General features: G+C 47.6%; 1 protein-coding gene across 1 annotated transcript in view; it reads left to right on the top strand.

The window, feature by feature from the left end:
• LOC130130393 (myelin transcription factor 1-like) overlaps window positions 1-25,404 on the top strand; it is a 254,900-nt gene that overhangs the window by 683 nt on the left and 228,813 nt on the right. The window contains exons 4-5 of the mRNA XM_056300096.1: window positions 2,367-2,587; window positions 2,868-3,920. Coding sequence (XP_056156071.1) covers window positions 2,367-2,587; window positions 2,868-3,920 — 1,274 coding nt within the window. The remainder of the gene's footprint in view (window positions 1-2,366; window positions 2,588-2,867; window positions 3,921-25,404) is intronic.

Genomic DNA, 25,404 nt, shown 5'->3' on the forward strand with positions numbered 1-25,404 from the left:
TCAGGGTGGCGGGGATGCTGGAGCCTATTCCAGCTGTCATTGGGCGGCAGGCGGGGAGACACCCTGGACAGGCCACCAGGCCAACACAGGGCCAAGTTTCATCTAGATATATATTTATCTGGATAATATACAGATAAGATTCATCTAGATATATATTTATATAGATTATATGCAGATAAGATGCATCTAGATATATATTTATCTAGATAATATGCAGATAAGATTCATCAAGATATATATGTATCTAGATAATATGCAGATAAGATTCATCTAGATATATATTTATATAGATAATATGCAGATAAGATCCATCTAGATATATATTCATCCAGATAATATGCAGATAAGATTCATCAAGATATATATTTATCCAGCTAATATGCAGATAAGATTAATGTAGCAACTCTCCATTATCCTCATTATTCACTGTTTCAACCTGAAGATTTGTAAAATGTCTAGAGTTAACATGTTATGGGATGGCATCCAGAGCTTTACCTGTGCCCCTTCCATAGGGTTAGTGGTTGTGTCAGAAAGGGCATCCAATGTAACATTTTGCCAAATCAGTATGCAGATTGACAAGACTATACCGGATCGGTCAAGGCCCGGGTTAACAACGACCGCCATCAGTACTGTGACCTCACAGGATACTGATGGAAACTATCAAATCCACTGTGATGACCGCTGAGAAACAGGGAACAAGACGAAAGAAGAAGTAGAGTTAATACGTTAGCACATCTTTACACAAATACAAAAATAATCATTTAAAGCACTGTGAATTTAATATGGATGTATATTACACTCAAACTTAAGTTTTCAGTCTGTTTTACATTACATTACAGTCATTTAGTCGACACTTTTATCCAAAGCGACTTACAATAAGTGCATTTTAACCTCAAAGTTATTGTGCGTTTTAACCTCAAAGTTATTGTGATATTTCATCACCACAATAAAGATGGAAACGGAGTGTTAGCTCTGCAAGCGTTGTTGGTTAAGACCTTATTGATCAGTACAAACAAAATATATACCACTGTCTAGCCAGCGTTGTAGGGATTTTGTACGTTTGTATACAATATACACTCACTGGCCACTTTATTAAGCACACCTGTCCAACTGCTCGTTAACGCAAATTTCTAATCAGCCAATCACATGGCAGCAACTCAATGCACTTAGGCATGTAGACATGGTCAAGACGATCTGCTGCAGTTCAAACCGGGCATCAGAATGGGGAAGAAAGGTGATTTAAGTGACTTTGAACGTGGCATGGTTGTTGGTGCCAGACGGGCTGGTCTGAGTATTTAAGAAACTGCTGATCTACTGGGATTTTCACGCACAACCATCTCTAGGGTTTACAGAGAATGGTCCGAAAAAGAGAAAATATCCAGTGAGCGGCAGTTCTGTGGGCGAAAATGCCTTGTTGATGCCAGAGGTCAGAGGAGAATGGCCAGACTGGTTCAAGCTAATAGAAAGGCAACAGTAACTCAAATAACCACTCATTACAACCGAGGTATGCAGAAGAGCATCTCTGAACGCACAACACGTCGAACCTTGAGGCAGATGGGCTACAGCAGCAGAAGACCACACCGGGTGCCACTCCTGTCAGCTAAGAACAGGAAACTGAGGCTACAATTCGCACAGGCTCACCAAAATTGGACAATAGAAGATTGGAAAAACATTGCCTGGTCTGATGAGTCTCGATTTCTGCTGCGACATTCGGATGGTAGGGTCAGAATTTGGCGTCAACAACATGAAAGCATGGATCCATCCTGCCTTGTATCAACGGTTCAGGCCGGTGGTGGTGGTGTAATGGTGTGGGGGATATTTTCTTGGCACACTTTGGGCCCCTTAGTACCAACTGAGCATCGTGTCAACGCCACAGCCTACCTGAGTATTGTTGCTGACCATGTCCATCCCTTTATGACCACAGTGTTCCCATCTTCTGATGGCTACTTCCAGCAGGATAACGCGCCATGTCATAAAGCTCGAATCATCTCAGACTGGTTTCTTGAACATGACAATGAGTTCACTGTACTCAAATGGCCTCCACAGTCACCAGATCTCAATCCAATAGAGCACCTTTGGGATGTGGTGGACCGGGAGATTCGCATCATGGATGTGCAGCCGACAAATCTGCAGCAACTGCGTGATGCTATCATGTCAATATGGACCAAACTCTCTGAGGAATGTTTCCAGTACCTTGTTGAATCTATGCCACGAAGGATTAAGGCAATTCTGAAGGCAAAAGGGGGTCCAACCCGGTACTAGCAAGGTGTACCTAATAAAGTGGCCAGTGAGTGTATGTTGTATTTATATTGTATACAATAGCCACAAATGACATAGGCATACCCATTGTACTTACCCCCTTTCAGTGTACTGGGATGCCCCATGGTGAAGAAAAGGAAAATGGAGGAGGCAGAGGAGAGTCAGTCGACTTCAAAAAGGAGAAGCCAACCACTCAAACTGGTCATGGATGAGGGTTTTACTGTGGACAGTGATGTCAACAGCGAGACGGAGCAAAAAGAGGATGAGGAAGAGGACCTCAAAGAAAAGAAAAAGAACAAAATTAAAAGCAGGCGAGAGTTAGTGAAAGGTAAGTGAAGGACAGAGGATATTAGACATGATATTAAGATGTAAGCACGTCAGAGGCAGGATTGCATAATATATCAATCTGAATATGGACAGTGCTGGATGAAGGTAAAGGTGATAGCAAAAATGAAGTCTTAGAAATGTAGTATGTTTTTTTCCAGCAATGAACACATATTCAATTCATATTACATGCAGTGACCAAATCGACACGCACCAGGCATATGTGCTGAACATCTTCTTGCCTTAATTGTCATTAACCATCTATCTATGTTCTAAATTGTCAGCAGATGTCTCACTGGTGGCAACAGATGAGACAGAAAGACCATCTACAGCCACAGACACTCGTGAGGACATTGTTCAATCAGAAGACAAGTTAGAGCTCATAATCTCAGAGCCTTTCAGCACAGCGCCTGAGATTGAAGGAGACACCGAGGTGGAGAACACCTGTCAGCAAGACCAAGCCAAGGAGGCTGAAAAGGAGACGCAGCAAGAGGAGGACGAGTCTATTGCAGAACATGGGTTACTGGAGCAGCCTGAGAGCAATGCAGAAGGGAGAAGAAAGGAAGCAGCAAAAGAGGAGGTGGAGTGGGAGGGGGAGGAGCAAAAGGGGAAGGTTCTAGACGAGGAAAAAGCAGAGAATAAATTCATGAGCCAGGAGAACTTGGACCACCAATACTCTAGTGGGGGTCATAACAACCATCAGGCCAAAGAACCAGTGCAGGAACAAAGGAAGGAAGGAGGGAGGGGAGGGGTGGAAGACGAAGAGGGCCATGAAAAAGTTGACGCCCCTCACACTTCCAGTCCTCCTCACACTCAGGGACCTGAAGCAAATGTCTCACTCAGGGAAGACGATGTCAGCATCCCTATGACTGAGGGAGAGGAGGAGGAAAATTATGAAGAAGAGGATGAAGAGGAGGGGGAGAGAAAGGAAGAGGAGCAGGAAGCGGAAGAGAGGCAGGAGAGTGAAACAGCTGAGGTGGTGGAAGAGGAAGACCATGATTCGAACAAAGCATCTCCCACAACCGTGGGTATAGAAGTTCACTCTGAGGAAGAAGAGGATTATGAGGAAGATGGTGAGGAAGATGAGGAGGAGGGTGAGGAGCAGGATCACTCTTCAGAGGGCTCAGGAGTGACAGATGACTCAGAGAACTGGGATATGACACGAGGCAATCTAGGGCTGCTGGAGAAGGCCATCGCCATGAAGGCAGAAGAGGTTCAGGGTACACAGAAGAGGCGCTCCCCAGACTACCAGCCCTACAACAGCCCCAGTGACAGGACTGCTGCCAGGGCCTCTGACCCCGTCACAGTGGCACGTCGCACTGGCAATTACAGCAAAGGTAGCATGGCATTAATTGGTTTTATGTGTGTGTGTGTGTGTGTGTGTGTGTGTGTGTGTGTGTGTGTGTGTGTGTGTGTGTGTGTAAGGGATGCACGGTGATATCGGCATGTCATCATATTGGCTGATAAAGCTTTTTTTGGGGGGGGGTTCCCCCTTTTTCTCACCAATTGTACTTGTACAATCACCCCACTCTTCCGAGCTGTCCCGGTCTCTGCCCACCCCCTCTGCTGATCCGGGGAGGGCTGCAGATGACCACATGCCTCCTCCCATACATGTGGAGTCACCAGCCGCTTCTTTTCACCTGACAGTGAGGAGTTTCCCCAGGGGGACGTAGCACGTGGGAGGATCATGCTAGTCCCCCCAGTTCCCCCTCCCCCCCTGAACAGGCACCCCGACCGACCAGAGGAGGTGCTAGTGCAGTAACCAGGACACATACCCACATCCGGCTGCCCATCCGCAGATACGGACAATTGTGTTTGTAGGGACGCCCGACCAAGCTGGAGGTAACACAGGGATTCGAACCGGCGATCCCTGTGTTAGTAGGCAATGGAACAGACCGCTACACTACCTGGATGCCCAAAAGTCCATTTTTACTTGCCCCTATACAGATGGTTTTATTTATTTATAACAACAGAGACTACAATTCATTGTCATGTTTCATCTTTAAGTAAATGAAAAATAACATGTACACAGTGTGTCATAGATGCCTTGTAACAAATATTACATATCAAAAATGGTATGACCCATCCCCCGTCCATCCATCCACCGTCCATCCATCCCCCCTGTCCGTCCATCCTTCCCCCCACAGGTGGACTCGTTAAGTGTGTGGGATTGAGTGAGTGAGTGAAACAACAGGCTGTATAAAGCTTCGCATCTAAAACCTAATGACACCATACAAATCTTGATGACGCCGACGTGCTCTCTGCGCTCCTGACAGCCATCTTTGTAAAACACGCTCCGCCTCGAGGTCGGGAACTGCTGGCCCCTCAGTGCTAATGGACAGCAGTTTCCACAATATTTCAACTGAAGGGTTGCTCTGCTAATCTGTTTTAATGTGCTTCATGGCACTGAAGTCACGCCCACAGGCAGCGGTGGATAGTGGGAGCAGGAGGATCAGCTCAACCACCACCATCAGCAGGTTGGGGAAGCTCTTCAGCCTATCAGTGTCTGTTAAAGTCTGCCCATACCTTGATTTGTTGGACCTGGGGCAGCGCTTCGATCACCAGTGTTGCTCTTGGCCACTCCTGGTGCCTTGCCTGACCCCAGTCACAGCCCACCCTATCCAGTATGTCAGCAAAGTGGTCTGCTCTGTAACTGGCCAGGTCTGCCTCCTCTGCGGGCCACTCCCTCGGGTCGAACAAACTCGCAGCTGCCTGAAGAATCTTGTCACTCTCCAGGTCCTTGAAACGGCTCGTTGTGCTTCTGATGAGTGCATCAAGGAGTTGGCTCTTCAGTCTATCAACATATATCCAAAACTCCCGGTCTGTCACTCACAACATTTAGTCACAATTCATTCAGCCACCTTTGTTTTTAAATCACAGACATACAACATTTATAGAGTAGTACGGAAGTTCACCAGACCTACCCCCCCCCCCCACACACACACACACTTCATAAAACTTACACTCAAAATTCATTTACTATGGACAAAATACAAAATCAACGTTTTCGGTGTTTTGATCATTTATGTGAGCGCCATGTATATGTGGTGTTGTTAATTGCCCATTAGTTACAGACTAGTGGGGTCTAGGGGTTAAGGGTTACGCATACAATGCCAGTCCTAACCTGGAGTGTGTAAAAAAGACGAAAAACGAGGGAAGAAGCAGAAAGATGGAGTGATTTCGCAGACTAGAGAAATAGCCGGGAGGTGGGCTAGCTTACCAAGATAGCAGGCTAACAATTAGCAGGTCCCTCGACAAGGCCTCAGCCACGTGGGTCTCAGCTCCCGTAAGCGGCGGACTCCGTCTTGGTATGTTAGTTCACTTTAGGTTGATTGTGGATGGATCCTCAAACATAACAGAAACGTGTGTTTTTTTAAAGTCCTTCAGCTGGAATGGCGTGAACCTGTAGTGTCCAACATGGCGTATCATGAGGCGTATTATGCAAACTTACCGCCATTAACTCCAGGGGATGCGCAGGCGCCTCACATTGACGTCATCTTATAAACACTGCTTAACCACGCCTCGTGTCAGTGCTCAATGAAATCCAGTCCAAGTATGTAAGCAAAGGAAGGAGGGAAAACGGCAAATATAATCCCCATCACTTCTAACACGTTACCTTTTCGTGGTTGTGATGTGGTCGAATGTTCAGCTTTCATGACACCGGTTGTAAAATAATCAGTTGGATCCATCAGTTATCTGAACCGCTTATCCTGCTCTCAGAGTCGCGGGGATGCTGGAGCCTATCCCAGCAGTCACTGGGCGGCAGGCAGGGGGACACCCTGGACAGGCCGCCGGGCCATCACAGGGCCATCACACACACACACACACACAAACACACACACACACACACACACACACACACACACACACACACACACACACACACACACACACACACACACACACACACACACACACACACACACACACACACACACCTAGGGACAATGTAGTACGGCCGATCCACCTGACCTACAGGTCTTTGGACTGTGGGAGGAAACCGGAGTCCCCGGAGGAAACACACGCAGACATGGGGAGAACATGCAAACTCCACACAGAGGACGACCCGGGATGACCCCCAAGGTTGGACTACACCGGAACTCGAACCCAGGACCTTCTTTGCTGTGAGGCGACCGCGCTAACCACTGCGCCACCGTGCCGCCATCAGTTTGATTATTAACAAATATTTTTCTGGAAAACACAAAATGCTAAACCCATCGAAAATGGAGGTTTGACTGACAGGATGACAAACAGTGTAACATCAGATAGATACTCGCCGCCGACAGACAGGCCATGTCGGTGTGGTGCTGCGTCCCCAGGGCAACCCCCTTCTTCTGTTGAAGATCCATCACACTGCAGTACGCAGTGAAGGGCTGTGGGGTTTTTAACACATGGCACGCTGTGGTGATCAGTTTAGCAATTACCCGACCAGCCTCAGCGTTCATGTCTCGTACAAGCACCGGCAAGGCCCCGGATGTCATATATGTATTGTTAATTAGATTAACAATGAGGCGACACAATAACTCAGACGGATAGCAAGTTGATTCAGCTCAACCGTCTTTTTGCTGAATGCCTGTTGCAGGTGTAGGGGCATATAAATAACAGACAGAGTCGGGCTGTGTCTCTTAGACACGTCTATTCACCGGCTGTGCCCATAACGGAACTGAGGCATGTTACACAAGGCAAGTATACATCAATCAGCGCCCCCAGGGGGCGCTGTTGGCTGCATAACATTACCCTGCAACATCTCCCTTCCTTTCGTAGAATACAATACCAAACAATATAATGGATAGTATTAGCGGGGCTGTGCCTATAGTCCCCGGGTCCTATATTCCCCGATCGGGGAACATAGGACCCTTTCGAAAAAAAAGGGTCCCATATTCCCCGTTTTCCCCTAAAAAGTCTTATAATCCCCGTTGCAATAGACACCGGGGAACATAGAACCCTCTTTTGGAAAAAGGGTCCTATATTCCCCGCTGTTTCCAGGGGAACATAGGACCTTTTTCCAAATAAAGGGTCCTATATTCCCCGCTATTGCCAATCGAGGAACAAACCGGGGAACTTAGAACCCTTTTTGCAAATTATTTCCTTAACGGGTCCAAAATAATAAAAACTGGGGTCATGGCTGAGATGTAGGCTACGACAATCTATTCCTCCGCTGATTAAATTAGGCCGTATTACCATTGTTGGCTGTTGTATATCGCAGGCCACCTTGAGTGCGTATCCAAATTAGGCCTAGAGGAGGCTGTAATTTGCTTTATTGTTATTTCTTACCAATATTTACTGCAGTAGGCCTAGTTAGTTGGCTCTCCGGCTCAGCATGGACAGTCGGCAATCAACGCAAGTTTGTCTTGCAGTAGGACCGCCTACCAGTATAACCTAGCCATTTCCACCTTCGCTCAAAGTTCAATTTGCACAGCACTGGACACTTCAGCCACTTTCTTGTTACTTTGCAGTTCGTTTTCCATATTAAATCACTTGGCAGACTTTCTTTCAAAAAGACTTTAATGATGAACTTTTTAGGCAGAGAACTTAGACCAGGACTTGGGAATTTAGGACCAGCACAAAGTATCCATCAACGGGGGCCGCCTACCTTACACAATAGGCTAATTGCCTAATAATAATAATATGTGCTTCTCAAAAAACTAAAGGCTTGTGGAGGTGCTAAACCAAAAACATGAATCAAAGACGAACATCAAAGGATGTAAGGTAACACTCACCAAATGGTAAAAAAATAACAGAGGCAGTCCTCTATTTCACCATTTTATTGTTTGGCATCAGTCATTAAGGTTTCTGAAGAAGACCACCCGGCCAAGTTATTGACTGATGCCAAACAATGAAATGGTAAAATAGAGAATTGTGTCTTTTTTTTTCATTTGATGAGTGCTACCTTACATCCTTTGATGTTCTTCTTTAATAATAATAATAATAATAATAATAATAGCCTAATTATAAAAGAGGCCTAATAACAAATAACAATTACAGGCATGATACTATCAATAGTAACACTGATAATAGGCTATTAATAACAAAATGCTTCTAGTAAAAGCTTGGCTGAAAAAGGGTTGGTCTATGGCAGAAGCCCCCCAGAAAAGGCATGGTCTAAAACAAAAATCTCCAAGGCCTAACTAGCCTAACGTTAAGGCTTTTTTCTTCTTCAAAAAAAGCAAAATGAGTAGTTCTAGCCCATTAGGCTACTCAACAAAGAGGGGCTAAAACCTCAACTCAGCCTATCTGAAAATGTGATGGCTTACAGCCCTCCAATATGATTCCAAATCTCTGTGACCAGCATCCAGTTGACCCTTGAGCCGCAGGAGACGGGCCTCCAACCTCCTCCACTTGGGCTTCCGCCTTGGGGGAGCATCTCCTCGCTCCGCCATCTCTAGCCTTTCCTCTGCCAGGGTTTGCTGGTCCTTAATGTGGCGCAGAAACATCCAAAGGGATGGGTGGCGCACTTGGACCGCATCATTTAGAGTGCGATGATAAGCTACAAAAACAAAAACAAGAGGTTAATCATGTAAACTGTTAAAGAAATGTGAATATGCTAAACATGTTGACAGTGGCTTGATAAACATGAATGCATAATACAGCTTTAGGAGTGTAGGCCTTTGTGTGATGTAGACCTCCAAAAATTATGCTGGATTGTGTTAAACTGATTTTTAAAATGAAAGTTAAACACATAGCCTATGGTGAATTCCACAGCTAATTGATGGAAACAATGTAGATTCATCAAGCTTTAAGAGTATCCAAAGCAATGGTTGACTGTGAGTCCTACACCGATGCTATATTATTTTTCTAAATAATGATACAAATAATCGACTAAAAACAGTATAGCCTAATTTACACAACCATAATCATACAATTGGCCTACGTTATCATAGCCTGCACGCTTCTGTGGTGTCGCATGAAAATGTTAAGCGTGTTATGGGCCACACATCAAAAATAAAGTCTGTTCGCTGATTATTCAATAAATCAGAAAATAAGTCTTAGTCACTTACACTCAACGTGGTTGTTGGTCCTTTGCTCCATGTTGCGTGCATAGACGTTCCACATTGGATGTGGGAAGAGGGCTCCATCATGGACGTATGTGTTCCCGACATACTGCAGGAAGTCATGCAGCTCTGGATGGTCCCGCTGGACGCGCCTCGTGTCTGGGTGGTGAACGAGCAGGGCGAAGTTGCCTTGAACTGTGTCCAGTGGTAGGTGGCCGAGTGCCATCACCTTGCGGATGACTGCTGCCAACTGAAGGTCATCCCGGAATGCAGTAGTCAGTCCAAGTCTTTGCACCCTCTTCCACAGGGCTTGACTGAAATGGAAGTAGCATCCACTCACTTGTGCCCTTGGAAGTTCTGTTTCCAGCACATTGATAAGTGCCTGTTCAAAGTCGCATATGACCTTTTGAGGTGCCCAGTGGTGCTGCGTAATCCTCCTGGTTTCCCGTTTGATGCAATCGAGCACCTGCTGGTAGTGCCCAATTGTGCGCTGGCCCATCAGCGCATGCACAAGAGGGATAACGAAGCCATGCATGTTTCCAAGTACTGTAAAAACTTGGCTGAAGGGGCGGGGGCGCGTTCTGAACGTTGCATCCATATATATGGTTCCACAGCCTCGCAGCTTCCTGATGTTTCCCTCTGTGGCAAACACAGCGATAGCCCACTCGTTGTCTTGGTGCAGGAGGAACTGTTCCCTGGCCCATGTTTCAGCCCATGCACCTTCGATGACGACATCCTCAAGGGTAGCTGGAATCGGGGGCGTGACTGCTGCGCGTGCTCTGGCCATAACAGTCCTTACAGACTGGAATCCTTGTGGTGGTGGTCTGTCGCCGCCACCTTGGATTTGACGTTGCCGATGCTGCAGGACCCTTTGCGTATTATAGATCCTTCTGATTGGGACTGTTGGCTCCCTCGCAACTTCTGCAATCACCCCCTGTCGGAATTCTGCACGGTGCACCATTTCTCCGTCAGGGGGATGCACGTGTTCCCCAACATCGTGCACAATAATGTAAGCATCCACGTCCTCCACTTCAAATCTATTTGTGATCAGTGGCACTCTACAGTTCCACCTCCAGCATCTCCATCTAATGGTGTCTTGACTGGTGCGGTGCTTCTGATATCTGAAGTTCTCATGTACCAACACTTTGCCCCCTCGATCACCATCCATAACTATCGCCATTGTTTGTCTTCTTGTAGCCTAGTAAGCACATGACAGTGAGTCCACGAGTTATCACCGATAACAACCGATTGTTGCAAATTGTTGCAAGTTGGCAGGCGGTTTAGACATTGGTGAATTTTGATCATGTGGTTTAGAACGCCAGGAAACTTGCGTGCAGATGACCACACATCCACGACAAGTTTTAAATATTTCCAAACTCGAAATCATGTGTGCATTTGGCTATTTATAAATTATTTTTCGAGCAATATGTGTTTTGTTATTCAGCTTTAGCGTTGTTGATTAGCCTTTCATTCATATTTTGTCAAAAAGGCGTATTCATTAGCCTAGGCCTATGTCCCGTTATTTCTGTAGCATACAGCATCTTAGAATCTTAAGAGACCAGGCAGATATTGTTATTATTTTGTTATTACCATGCTATATTAGCCTACTTTATAATTATAAATATTTCAATTATCCAATTTTTAGCATTTCTAATATAAGGCTATATTGTTATTATTATCATCATCATCATCATCATCATTATTATTATTATTATTAGGCTATTATTATTATTGTCATTATTATTATGTTATTATTATTATTATTATTATCATTACAATTATGATGCTTAAAGGGCCTTACTGAGCAGATGGTTTCTATCTAATATCTGTCAGATGCTTTTCCCAATAAGCTGGTGTGGTTATGATGGGAACGACGGCTTTCTAGCGAACATAGAAGAAGTGGGTCGGAATTGGCCTATTGTCGATATCAGCTAGCTTTCGCAGGAGTCTATCCCTGGTACAATGCACTAGACCTCTGGGAGATGGACTGCTGAGGACGGAACACAACACCTATCCTCAGCTCCCAGCACTTCTCGCACAATGTGCTACTCATACGCTGAGTTGGCGGCACCCGGGATCGAACTCACGACCTTGCGATCCATAGGCGAGAGCTCTACCGACTGAGCTACGCCCGGGTACAATTGCCCAAGGAGCATAGGCTTACTATATTACATTCAGACACAGACGAGCCAGCTCACCTACTCGGCGAGGCGCATTTTCCTCGATAAGTGACACATTTCACGCATAAATATCAGAGAACTACCGGGGTGGGTTATGCGCCCAAATATAGGCTATAGCCTAATAAGTTGAAATTGGTTTAGTGTCGAAAGTTTCCACATACTTTAGCCAACCTGGACTTTGTGAATTCGTTTTTGTGATATAAAAATAGAAATCGTATGATTCATTGTCTTCTTAATAATCTGCCCTAAATAATGCATTATTGAAAATGCACTTTTTGCGCCAAACAGCGTCAAACCTGCTGACCGGGGAACATAGGACCTTTCTTTATAAAGAAAGGTCCTATGTTCCCCTGCATATACAAAACGGGGAACATAGGACCCTTTTGGGGAAAAGTGGGGAATATAGGGCCCTCTGTATACAAAAAGGTCCGATATTCCCCGGTCCCATACAAAGCGGGGAACATAGGACCCGGGGATTATAGGACCCGGGGACTATAGGGAGGACCCCGTATTAGCCATTAGAACATTAGTGCTCATATCCCAATATTAAAATGGTGCAATGGAAATACTGCATCAAGAAGGAACAGCAAGTCTATATTGCAGAACAATAACAACAAAATGGCAGCGTCACAGCATCCACAAAACCACTGAAGAAGAACATAAGTGAACGTCACAGTTTTTGTTTCGTTTTTTTTTAATGTCCACAGTCCAGTGTGTGTGTGTGTGTGTGTGTGTGTATGAGTGAGTGTGTGTGTGTGTGTGTGTGTGTGTGTGTGTGTGTGTGTGCGCGTGTGAGTGTGTGTGTGTGTCAATCTCAGTACAGTGTATGACCTAGAGGTCAAGTTTTCCTGGAGGCTTCATTTGCCTCCCGCTCCGGGAGAAGGCCCGGCCCTGTAACTCACGGCATGCTGTGGTCACAGCCTGTGGGGGAGATGGCGGCGACCTCAGGGCTGACGACCTTTGAGACATTACAGGGCTGCTGACGACTTCCTCCATGCTGCCTCCGCTCACATGGCCCCTTCAGCTGCGCACGCGCCCACAGGCTGCTCCGGTGGCCGTTCTGTGTGGGCTGACGGCTGTGGAGGGGCAACCTCTGCTGGTCGGAGATCAACCCTGTTGGGACGATACGTGGTCCCTCCACGTTGACGAGATAGGACCGCGGTCCCACCTGCTGCAGCATACACCTCTCCTCCATCGGCCTGTCCTGTCACCCGGGAGTGGTTTCATCCTGACAGGCTGGCCGACGTTTAGCTCTGGCAGATCCCTCGCAGTTCTGTCATATGTCAGCTTCGCTGCCTGATGCTTCACCCTCAGCTTGTCGGTGACCCCAGTGATGACCTGAGGTGCTAGCAGCTGGTCGGCCACAGGCAGAAGAGTTCTCAGAATCCGTGATATCAGCCATTGTGCTGGGCTGCAGCGCATGTCCTCAGTGGGCATGTTTCTCCAGTGTAGAAAAGCCTTCCAGGAGTCTTCGTCGGCCCGGTCTGCTTTTCTGCATAGGCCTTTCACAATCTTCACTGCAGACTCTGCTTTGCCGTTAGCTTTTGGGTGTCTCGGGGAGGACATGACATGTTCGAAGCCCCACTCCCTCGCAAACGCCCGAAACTCTCCACAATCAAACTGACCTCCACAGTCGGAAATGACCCAGTCAGGGATACCGTACCGTGCAAACTGCGCTTTGCACCTTCCAATGGTCGTTTCTGCCGACAGGTCTGGGGGTAGATCAATCTCCCAGAAGTCTGAATAGTGATCCACCATGAGCAGGAAGTCCTGTCTTGCGTAGCTGAACAAGTCCATGCTCACCAGCTGCCAGGGACGTGTGGGGAGCGAGTGTGACATCATAGTCTCTTTCTGTTGCTCGTGTGCATACTCGTTACACACTGAGCACTGCTGCACATAGTCTTTGATTTCCCCTGCATATTTGGCCAGTAGATAGTATCCCGGGCCTGTCTATAACAAGCCTCACCCCCCCCCCCCATGGTTGTAGTGGATCCGTCTCAGCATCTCAGGACGCATAGCTTTCGGAATGATGACACGCTGGCTCCTAAAAAGCACACCGTCCTGTGGGCTTATTTAATCTCTGATGGCCCAGTATTCTCTGACGGCTATGGGGCTCTCCTCTTAGCGTTCTGGCCATCCCTCCAACACGACTGACTTGAGTGTTTGAAGACACACATCCTCCTCTGTGTGTTTTCGAATCTGTGCGAGGCGTTGGCTGGTGACGTTTAGATAGTCTGCTTGCTGAATGGCTGCCGTGTCGTACTGCACCTGCTGCATGCTGCAGACCATTTCACGTCTGTACTGAGTGTCCATTCTCTGTGGTGGGGTGGTGGCTCTGCTGAGCGTGTCACTTATGTACATTTCAGGGCCTGGCTTGTACATACATCACCGTGAGGCAGTAGTTCTGAAGTGTGAGGAGCATGCTTTGAAGGCGCTTTGGTGCACTGAGAAGGGGCTTAGTGAAGATTGACACCAGCGAGCGGTGGTCGGTCTCTGCAGTCACATCACCCCTCCCATATAGGTAGCAGTGGAAGCGTTGACAAGCGAATACGATGCTCAGGCACTCCTTCTCAATCTGTGCGTAGTTTTGCTCCGTCTGGTTCAGCGCGCGGGAGGTGAACGCGACCGGCTGTCCCCCCTGAAGCAGGCAGCAGGCCAAACCGGTCTGACTGGAGTCGCTCTGTATGGTGACTGGCTTGCTGACATCATAGTAACGTAGTACTAGCACCGCCGTGACCAGCGTCTTGATTTCCTTCATAGCAGCAACATGTTTGGGCAACCAGTGCCACGGCACATCTTTGTCCAGCAACCTTCTCAGCGGTTCACACACCTCTGACAAGCGGGGCATGAACCTCAATAAATGGTTAACGAAGCATCCGTGGGGTTTGGCATGTCCAGGACTGCCCTGACCTTCTCGGGATCAGCTTTGAGGCCCTCCACCGACAGTATGTGGCCGTGGAAGCGGACCTCCCTCACACGAAACTGCAGCTTTTTTATGCTCAGCCTCAGCTTCACTTCCCTGCATCTGTCCATCAGAGCAATGAGGTTTGCGTCGTGGTTGTGAACGGCCTCCTCCTCCGTGTCCCCACAGCTGACTATGAGGATGTCATCGGCTATGGGCTCAATTCCTTTCAAACCGGCCAGCAGCTCATGTTGTTTCCTCTGGTACAGCTCTGGTGCAACTGACACGCCGAAAGGGAGCTTCAGCCATCGCTTTCTACCCCACGGCATCCAGAACGTTGTCATCAGGCTGCTCTCCTCATCCAGGTGACACTGCAAGAATGCGTCGCGCGCATCCACCAGGGTGAAGATACGTGCCTTAGGCAGCTTGGATAGCACGTCATCTAAAGTGGGCATGAGGTAATGGGACCTTTTCAGGGCTCGATTAAGTGGCTTGGGGTCGATGCAAAGCCTCAATTTGTCCGGCTTCTTCACTATGACCAGATTGCTAATCCAGTCTGTGGGCTGAGTGACTGTGGTTAAGTGTCCATCCTTTTCATATTGGTCCAGCTGCGCCTTAACAGCTGCCTTGAGGGCCACCGGGACATTTCTTGGTGCGCACTGGACAGGGGCCACAGTGCTATCCAACTCGAAGTGAACATCACCTGGCAGCGACTCGACTGGGCTGGTGAACACGTCATTGTAAGTGTTAATGAGACAGTCTTTGGTTAGCTCACCTGTCTTGCAGTGCTCCACTTTATTCAGCTCTTCGGGAATGGTGAAGCGTATCAAGCCAAGTCTCTCGCATGTCTCCCCTGAAAGCAAGGGCTTCTGGCTGGTGTGCACGACCTCAAAGTCCAGTCTGTGTGTCTTGCCCCTGATGACACACTGTGTGCTGTACACGCCCATTGAGCTCATCCACTCACTGTTGTAGAGTCTCAGCCTGGTGAGGCTTTTCTGAAGAGGCGCTCTAGGCGCCAGTCTCATCTTGTCTTTCAAGCTCATCACGTTGCAGGTGGCTCCAGAGTCAAGCTGGCACCTCTGGACCCCTCTGTGCAGTGGCAGCTTTACAAACCACTTTTTCCTTTGAGTGTTCTCCGGGTCCTCCGGGTCCCCTAGCGGCGGGTCATCCACAGCATTCAACTGACGTGCTGCTTGCTGGCCTCTTTTCATGCATACTTTGGCAAAGTGATTAGCAGTGCCACACAAGCGACATGACTTTCCAAATGCGGGGCACAGGTCTCGCCCCCGTCTGCGCGGTGTGCCACAGTACTTGCATTCACCTGTGCCTCTCTGTGGCTGTGCAGATGTGTTGGTGGGCTCGGATGGCCTGCTGGTAGGTCTCCGTCCTGGTCGCTGTCCATGTGCTACATTGATGCTCTCCCCAGGCACAGAGCTGCTAAGTGACATGGATTTTAACTTATTGTCCAACACCTCCGCTGCACGGCAAATGTCCCTAGCTCCCTCCAACTTAAGCTCCTTTTCTCCTAGCATGCGTCGTTTGGCGCCCTCATCAGTTGTTCCCAGAACAAGCCTGTCCCTTATGAGCTCGTCTCTTATAGCTCCATATTCACATGTGGCAGCCTTTTCTCTCAGTCTTGTGACAAAAGCATCCACAGGTTCTCCTTCCTCTTGTTTAAGGTTGCAAAAAACATACCTCTCAAAGATGACGTTTTTGGTAGGTGTAAAGTATTCCCCCAGTTTGTCGAGTATCGCTCCGACGTCTTTCTGCTCTTCCGCTGCGAGTCCCAGGTTGTGCACGTAAACATGGAGGCTTCCTTCCCCATTAGCCTCCGGAGCGTCGCTGCCTGCACCGGCTTCTCTGCCTTGTCGATCCCGGTCGCAAGCAAATAATCCTCAAACTCTGATAGAAAGCTAGCCCAGTTGCTGTGAAGAGCCCCAGTCATCTTCATGGGCTCCGGCGGCGGAATATTGGAAGCCATCGTCTTGGCTCGATGCTAATGCTAGCAGGCTAACTAAAACTTCTAGCTACGCTTAGTAAAAAAAATAAACGCACGCTGTTTAAGCAACAGGCAACGTAAGACTCACTTTGGGTTCCAATACAGCTTCTGACACCATGTTGCAGGTGTAGGTGCATATAAATAACAGACAGAGTCGGGCTGTATCTCTTAGAGACGTCTATTCACCGGCTGTGCCCATAACGGAACTGAGGCATGTTACACAAGGCAAGTATACATCAATCAGTGCCCCCAGGGGGCGCTGTTGGCTGCATAACATTACCCTACAACAATGCCTTCTTCTATGGTGTTACATGTCATTCAACAGGTACGTTACAGCAGCAGCGCCACCACAGGCCAAGCCCACTTACGACACATCACATCTCCCTCTTTCAAGCAGAACACCTAAATATATAACCAAAGCAAATAAACCTCAATCATGTAATAATAAACTCAAATAACAATATAAGCATTGTTAAAGCATGTATGTGCGTCAGCTTAGAGATGTTTATCCTTAACTTAAAGCTATTAACTTTCCGTTCTCTTTTTTATTTTTCACTTGGCCTATTTTACTAATCAACACAACATCTATGCAATGTTACTTTCACCTCAGTACAAACATTAAACAAGTGTATGACCTGTAATGTAACAACATGACTTCACCATTACATTCACTCTACTTTACTTCTTTTTTTTCCTTTTTTCTTTTTTTGCTTTACTGTGAATAACGTTGTGGAGTTTTAATCTCCCAGAGCGTGAGGTCTTTACTGGACCTGCTGTAGTTGTAGTCACCTCCAGTGTTACAGTCTCTCTTATAGGAGAAGAGACAGGTGTTGGAGTCACTGTGATATCTGCTGGTTCACTAGCAGACACCGTGAAGTCCTCCTGTTCCTGACCTGTTCTGTCCAGTTCTGGAAGTCTGTCCTCTCTGCTCTTTAGCAGATGTTGCCTGTTTCTGCAAAAGGTGCTGCCTTCAGGTGTTTGGATCACAAAAGACCTTGGCTGAGCATGGCAATGTTTCACGACAGCTGGCTGCCATGTATGGCCCACTCTGAATCTCAGTCTCACCCTCCTGTAGTGCAGGCAGGTCTCTCACGCCTCGATCACAGCAGTGTTTGTTTGAACTGTCTTTTCCTCATTTGTCAATGCACTTCCTTGTACAACTGAGGCTTCAACAGCTGCGTAGTTGCTGGTAGTTTTGTCTTCAGTCGCCGATCCATTAACAGTTGGGCAGGAGACAGTCTCACTCCATCCAAACGTGCATTTCTGTACTCAAGGAGAGCAAGATATGGGTCTCCTCAGCTCTCTCGTGCTTTCTTGAGCAGGTTTTTTATGGTCTGGATCGCACGTTCACTTTGACCGTTGGATTGTGGGAATCCTGGGCTTGATGTAGTGTGTTTAAACTCCCACTCTGCCACGAACTGTTTAAACTCCTCACTCGCAAACTGTGGTCCATTGTTCGACATATCCTCATCTGGGATTCCATGTCTTGCAACATGGATTTCAGAGCTACAATTACATGTTTGCTTGTTGTCTGGGGCAGCTTGATAATTTCCGGATACTTCGAGTAGTAATCTACACAGAGTAGATAATCACCTTGATCAAAATGGAAAAGATCCACACCCAGTTTTGCCCATGATCGATCTGGAATATCATGGCACAGCAGTGGTTCTTTCACATTGCTCTTTTTGAAAGTTTTATAGACGCTACACTTCATCACAATGTCTTCAATTTGTTTGGACATCCCTGGCCAAAATAATACATCTCTTGCCCTCTCTTTGCATTTGACAATCCCTAGATGGGCTTCATTGATTTTTTGAAGCATTTCTGCTCTCAGTTTTTCAGAGACAACGACTGTGGAGTTTTTGAAAACAAGTCCTTCTGAGCAGCTGAGTTCTTCTCTGAACGCCCAGTATTTCTTTATTTCAGTCGGAACTTGGATAACCTGCTCTGGCCACCCCGACTGAACCGCTTTCATCATGAGCTGCAGTTCACCATCCTCTGCTGTTGCAGTTTTGAACTGACTCAGTTTTTCTTCTGAGATTGGAAGGTGTGCTGATAGAAGATTAACTTCTATTTCCTCTTCAAGAAGTTGTTCAGACTGTTCTTGCAGATAAGCTCTGCTGAGTGTATCCGCAATGTGCAACTCTTTTCCTGGTTTGTAGGTTACACACAAGTCAAAAGGCTGCAGTGCCAACAACATCCTCTGTAGTCTGGGAGGAGCTTTATGTAGTCCTTTTTTGAACACTGCCTCAAGTGGTTTAAGGTCAGACTCCACCTGTACCTTTTTTTCCATACAGATACTGTTTGAATTTTTTACACCCATACACTATGGCTAACAGTTCTTTTTCTATCTGCGCATATCTCTTCTGGGTGTTGGTAAGAGACCTCGAGCCATAAACAACGGGTTGTCCATCCTGCATCATCACAGCTCCCAATCCTTCAGAGCTTGCATCCACTGATACTGTAACATCCTTGTTCATAATACTTGAGAACTGGGGCATTGCTTGCCAGTTTCTTCAGCTGCTTGAAGCTGCGTTGCTGCTGTGCATCCCAATGCCACTCAACACCCCCCTCCAAGAGCTTTCTGAGTGAAGCGCTTACATCAGACAGGTTCGGGATGAACTTTGAGAGGTACTGCAACATACCTAGGAACCTCAGCAGTGCAGCTTTGTCCTGTGGCTGTGGCATATCCGCTACTGCTCTGACTTTTTCTTGGTCTGGCTTCAGGCCCTCAGCCCTCAGAATGTGACCAATATATTGTATCTCTGTCATTCCAATCTTACATTTGTCTTTGTTGAGCTTGAGATTTATGCACCTTATTCTGTCCAGAAGCTATCTCAGCCTTTTGCCATGTTGTTCTTTGTCAGCACCCCACACTAGGATGTCGTCAATGACATTCACAACACCTTCTAGGTCCTCCGGTCTCTGCACTAAACATTTTGGGAAAACTTCCGAAGCTAACGAGACACCAAAAGGAAGCCGTTTGAATCGGTACCGACCAAATGGTGTTTTGAAGGTATACAACTGAGAATTATCCTCGTTTAGTTGTATTTGCCAGAATCCATGGTTTGTGTCTAATACAGAAAATACTTTAGCATCTGGCATCTCGGCCACAACCACCTCTACTGTCCTCAGGGGATAGTGTTCCCTCTTTATGGCTTTGTTGAGGTCTTGGGGGTTTATGCAGCTCCTTAGTTTTTTATTTTGCTTGTTGACAGTAACCATGCTGTTAACCCAGTCAGTGGGTTCTGTTTGTTTTTCAACCACACTGAGGTTCTCCATTCTATCTAGTTCACTTTTGATTTTGTCCTCAGTGCTAAAGGGACTTTTCTGGGAGGGTGGATAACTGGAGTTACTGCCGGATCTATCTGAATGTGATGCTGTCCAGGCACACACCCCAACCATGTGAACACGTCATTGTAATCCTTTAGGATGTCTGTTTCCACTTCCTTTTCCACCTTGTAGAGCAGGGGTCGGGAACCTTTTTGACTGGGAGAGCCATAAAAGCCAAATATTTCTAAATATATTTCATTGAGAGCCATATAGTATTTTTAACGTATAATAAATTAAATATGTCTTACTTTTAATGCGACTTCTGGTGCTGCATGGTTTTGCTGATGGCCTTGTAGTCTGGTTCATACGTGGTGAGGTTGAGCTTCATGCAGGCGTTGAGGCTTCCATCAGTTAAACGTGAGCGTAGGTTGGTCTTAATGTTCCTCATATGCGAGAAAGACTGTTCACATGCATATGTAGAGCCAAACATGGTCAATACGGCAATACTCACACGCTGCATTGTGTGGTATGTCACAGGAAGCTCGTTCCAAGTTTTAAGAATCAGCTGGTCTTCAGGTTGAAGATTTTTAATTTCTGTCCACTTGTGTTCCCTCGCCAGCTCTGCTCGCTGTCGCGCAAGACTTTCCAACTCTCCATTAAGTGACTTGAACTTACTCATCCACATGTCTGATGCCTTCAGGTCAGCAACTTCCAGCTCAAAGTCTCCGATATAGACCCCGGGGATGCATGTCAGGTCGATTTTGTCCACTGCACACTCATGTGGATGAGTGATGAACTTGAAAAGACCAGTGCGCGCACGAAATTCTCCAAAACGTGCTTTGAATGACTGCAGGAGATTGAACGTAAAGCCAGCTAGCTGCTGGAGATCCAGATGTTGAGTGGAGTCACTTGCTAAGCATGCATCTCTAAATTGTTGCAGTCTTTCAAAGTGCAGAAGACGACCTGTTTCAATGTCCCTGAGAAAGACTTCCAGCTTGCTTTCAAATGCAAACACTGCTTGTTGAAGGGATGAGATTGTATTTCCAATACCTTGCATTTTCACATTGAGCTGGTTCAGATGGCCAGTTATGTCCACGAGATAGTGAAACTGCAGGAGCCAGTCAGTGTTGTCTAGCTCAGGATGCTCGACGCCTTTCATTTCAAGAAAAGTCCGGATTTCACTCAGGCAAGCTGCAAAACGGCTGAGCACCTTCCCCCTTGACAACCAACGCACGTTGCTGTGTAAAAGCAGACCGGGATAATGATTCCCAACTTCTTCTAACAGAGCTTTAAACTGGCGATCATTTAAAGCTCGGGCAACAATAAAGTTGACCACTCGAATGACCAGAGACATCACCTCGCCAAGCTCCTGGCCACACGTCTGAGCGCAAAGCGCCTCCTGGTGCAGGATGCAATGAAAACTTAGGATGGCTCTCTTTTCATGTTCACCGAGAAGCGCTACAAATCCTTTGTTCTTCCCCAACATACAGGGTGCACCATCAGTACAGACAGAAATAAGTTTATCCATCGGTAGTTTTTTTTCTTTAGCAAACTCCATGAAAGACATGAATAAATCCTCTCCTCTTGTTGTCCCTTTCATTGGCAAAACAGCCAAGCTTTCCTCACGCAGTGTGTCACCTGCAGCATACCTGGCAATGATACTGCACTGAGATAGATGGCTAACGTCTGTTGACTCATCTAACGCGAGAGAAAAGTATGTCCCGGCGTTTATGTCCTTAATTTGTGTTTCCTCGACTTGATTTGCCATCATGATGCTACGATCGTGCACAGTTCTTGCTGACAGGGGCATGTCTTTTATTCGTTTGATTATCTTGTCTTTATTTGGGAAGTCATCAAACAGTTCATTGGCCACATCAAGCATGAATGTTTTGGCATACTCGCCATCTGTGAATGACTTTCCATTCCTTACTATTGCCAAAGCCCCCGCAAAGCTAGCGGAATTCCCGTCACCTTGCTTGGTCCACACACGTAGTTGCTGCTGACTCGTCTGCACTCTCCGCTGTAGCTCCTCGCATGCCCTTTTCCTGCTGTCCCCCGCTGGATATTTCGATGCAAATGAAGCATGGTGCGTATCGAAGTGCCGCTTTATATTTGACCGTTTCATCGATGCAATTTTATCATTGCATATTAGACATACCGCAGATCCTGCTCTCTCCACAAATGCAAATTCCGCTGTCCACGCAGCCTGGAATGCACGGTAATCATCGTCTTTTTTTCTTTTCGCCATCTTTTCCGTTACAAGGGTTGAAGCGGATAAACTAGTTGGCTATCTGATAAAATTGATTTCTTCACCTTTACAATGACCCGGACATGCTCGCGAGCCATTGGTTCCCGACCCGACCCACGGGTGACCCGTGACCCGTGAAATTTATCTTCAAAACTAATTTCTGTTTACTTTAAAATGACACAGTATTATTAAGAAATATCACAAGTATTTTAAAATCAGTTCCAAACTGATTTTTTTGAAAAAAAATTTTTTTTCAACTCAAAATTGTCTGGGAGCCATATGCCGTCACCGGAAGAGCCATATATGGTTCGCGAGCCATAGGTTCCCGACCGCTGTTGTAGAGCCTTTTTATCAGTCCCATCTGAGCGCAGGAATCACCACCTAGGATAGCTGGGAAGTTGGGTTTTATTATCTGGAACTCCAACTCATGAACTTCAGTTTTACACTCACATTTTAGCTTTGCCTTGCCTAATGGCACGGGAATATGCAACCAACTTGACGCTGGACTCAATTAGTTGTGCATCCTTTTCCTTGTCAATAGGTTGTGAGAGGCAAAACATTTCAGTCTGCACCGGTATCCAACCTGAATGTGAGCTTTTTGCCATTTACATTGAGTACTTCAGTCCATTTTTCTGTTTTGTTTCTATGTTAATGTCTTGTCTTTTCTCTTTTCTCATTTTTTGTCTTTTCTGTCCATTTTTCTTTGACTCAAGAACTCCAAGAAACATTTCACTCTCTGGTTCTTCAGTTTCATTTACATGTCTCTCCATTTTTCGATAGCCTTCTGTCGGTTTCTTTGCTTTGCACATGCGACCATAGTGGTTTGTTCTTTTGCACACTTTGCATGTTTGACTATAGGCAGGACATTTGCAAGCCTCATGTCTGTAGCCACATTTACTGGAGTCATATTTATTATCACCGACCCTGCTCTCTTAAGGCTTTTTGTTAGCTTCGTTTTACTTAGCTTGCTAACTGCCACTTCAGTTTGTTCATGCAAAGCTCTCAGTGGCTTTGTGTAGCTTCGTTAGCTCTGCAGATATCAAGTTTTTGTCAATGACAAGTCGGGCTCTCTGAGCAGTCTAGCTCTCACCTGATCGTTTGTTACTCCACACACGATGCGGCCCCTTATCAGCGAGTCTGTGAGCTGCCCAAACTCGCAGTCCTTTGCTTTATTTTTCAAGTCAGTCACGTATGCATCGATTGTCTCACCCTTTCCTGGGACCTTTGTGAAAAAAACGTGTCTCAGGTGTGTTGTGTTGCTCCTTGGTTCACAGTACTGCCGAAACTTCTCTTTTGTTGCGCCTAAGCCGCGGTCTGCATCCTCATCAGAGTCCATGGTATTAAATACCTTGTTCGCTTCCTCTCCAGCCACATGGAGAAAAGTAGTGCACTTTGTGGAGTTAGAAAACAACGAGACAGGAGACGTGAGAGTAGACGTAGTCGAGGTAGTTTACTAGCTCCAACTTTACATGTCATATATTCGACAACGACACTGAACTCTCTGGACCGGAAGCGGAAGTGCATTCTCTCTTAGGTGAATGTCTCTAGTTATATAGATGTGGGTCACCACACAGGCCCCCCCAGAATTCACCTACACAAAACAATGCAAAACAGCAAAAGCGCAACTCATGAACATAAAAATAGACTCTACAACAGAACAGTCAATGACATAGTGCAAAGTCACGGGGAAAACAAGTGACGAGTCGGGGGGTGGACCCTGCGGCCATAACGGCTGCGCTTCACAGGAGGGGAAACAGATGGGGCCGAAACCCGGGCCATAGGCGGGGCCGAAGCAGGAACAGAGGCAGGTGCCGGGGCCGACCTAGGAGGGCGTCCCCGCCGCGGGGGTAGGGCCAATTGCATTGGCTCCCCAATGTCCAAGTGAGCAGGCTTGAGACGGTCTATAGCGACCCGCTCCGGCCTGCCCCCCATGTCCACCACAAAGTTCTTATCCCCCGCCTCCAGGACGCGGAAGGGCCCGTCGTATGGGGGCTGCAGCGGGGACCGATGGCTGTCGTGCCTAATGAAGACGTACCTCGCCGATGGCAGATCCTTGGGGACGTAGGACCGGGGGAGGCAGTGTTGAGACATCGGAACGGGAGCGAAGGCACCGGCAGCGCTCCGGGACGCACTGAGGTGAGAGGCGGCCGACCAGGGAGTCGTAGCATCCGGAAGAAACTCCCCCGGAACTCGCAGGGGCTGGCCATACACCAACTCAGCGGAGGAGGTCTGGAGGTCTTCCTTCGGGGCCGAACGCAGGCCGAGCATGACCCATGGGAGCCGGTCCATCCAGTCGCAGCCAGTGAGGCTTGCCCGCAGAGCGGCTTTCATGTCCCGATGGAACCGCTCACAAAGTCCGTTGCTCTGCGGGTTGTACGCCGTAGTGCGGTGGATCTTCATCCCCAGGTGCTCAGCGACCGCCGTCCAGAGCTCCGAGGTAAACTGGGAGCCCCGGTCGCTCGTGATGTCACCCGGTGTGCCGAAACGGGCCACCCAGCAGCCGATGAACGCCCGTGCTACCTCTGCTGCCGTCGTGGAGGACAAGGGAATAGCCTCTGGCCACCTGGTGGCCCTGTCCACAATAGTGAGGAGGAACGTATAACCACGGGAGGGGGGCAGGGGACCCACCAGGTCAACATTGACGTGGTCAAACCGCCTCTCTGGAACCACAAACGGCGCCAAAGGGGCCTTGGTATGGCGGTGCACCTTGGCGCGTTGGCACGCCACACAAGAGCCGGCCCAGGCTCTAACATCCTTACGGAGCCCAGGCCAAACAAACTTGACGCTCACCAATTTGGTCGAGGCCTTCACTCCCGGGTGGGAAAGGCCGTGGACGGTGTCGAAAACTCGGCGCCGCCAGGAAGTAGGCACCAGGGGGCGCGGTTGACCGGTGGAGATGTCACAGAGGAGGGTGGTGTTGGCCGCGTCGAACGTCACGTCCTCCAGCCGTAGCGCCGTAGGGGTCGACCGGTATTCTTGAACGGTCGCGTCCTTGGCTTGGTCCGCTGCCATAGCGGCGTAGTCGAGTCCCAAGTGAACGGCGTTAACAACCGCCCGTGAAAGGCAGTCGGCGACGGAGTTATCCTTGCCCGACACGTGTTGTATGTCCGTGGTAAACTCGGAAACCGCCGCGAGATGACGCTGCTGACGCCCAGACCACGGTTCTGAGGTTTTGGCCATACAGAACGTCAGCGGTTTGTGGTCCACGAAAGCGGTGAACTGTCGGC

The sequence above is a fragment of the Lampris incognitus genome, chromosome 2 (genome assembly GCF_029633865.1).
Source record: "Lampris incognitus isolate fLamInc1 chromosome 2, fLamInc1.hap2, whole genome shotgun sequence".
Lineage (NCBI taxonomy): Eukaryota > Metazoa > Chordata > Actinopteri > Lampriformes > Lampridae > Lampris > Lampris incognitus.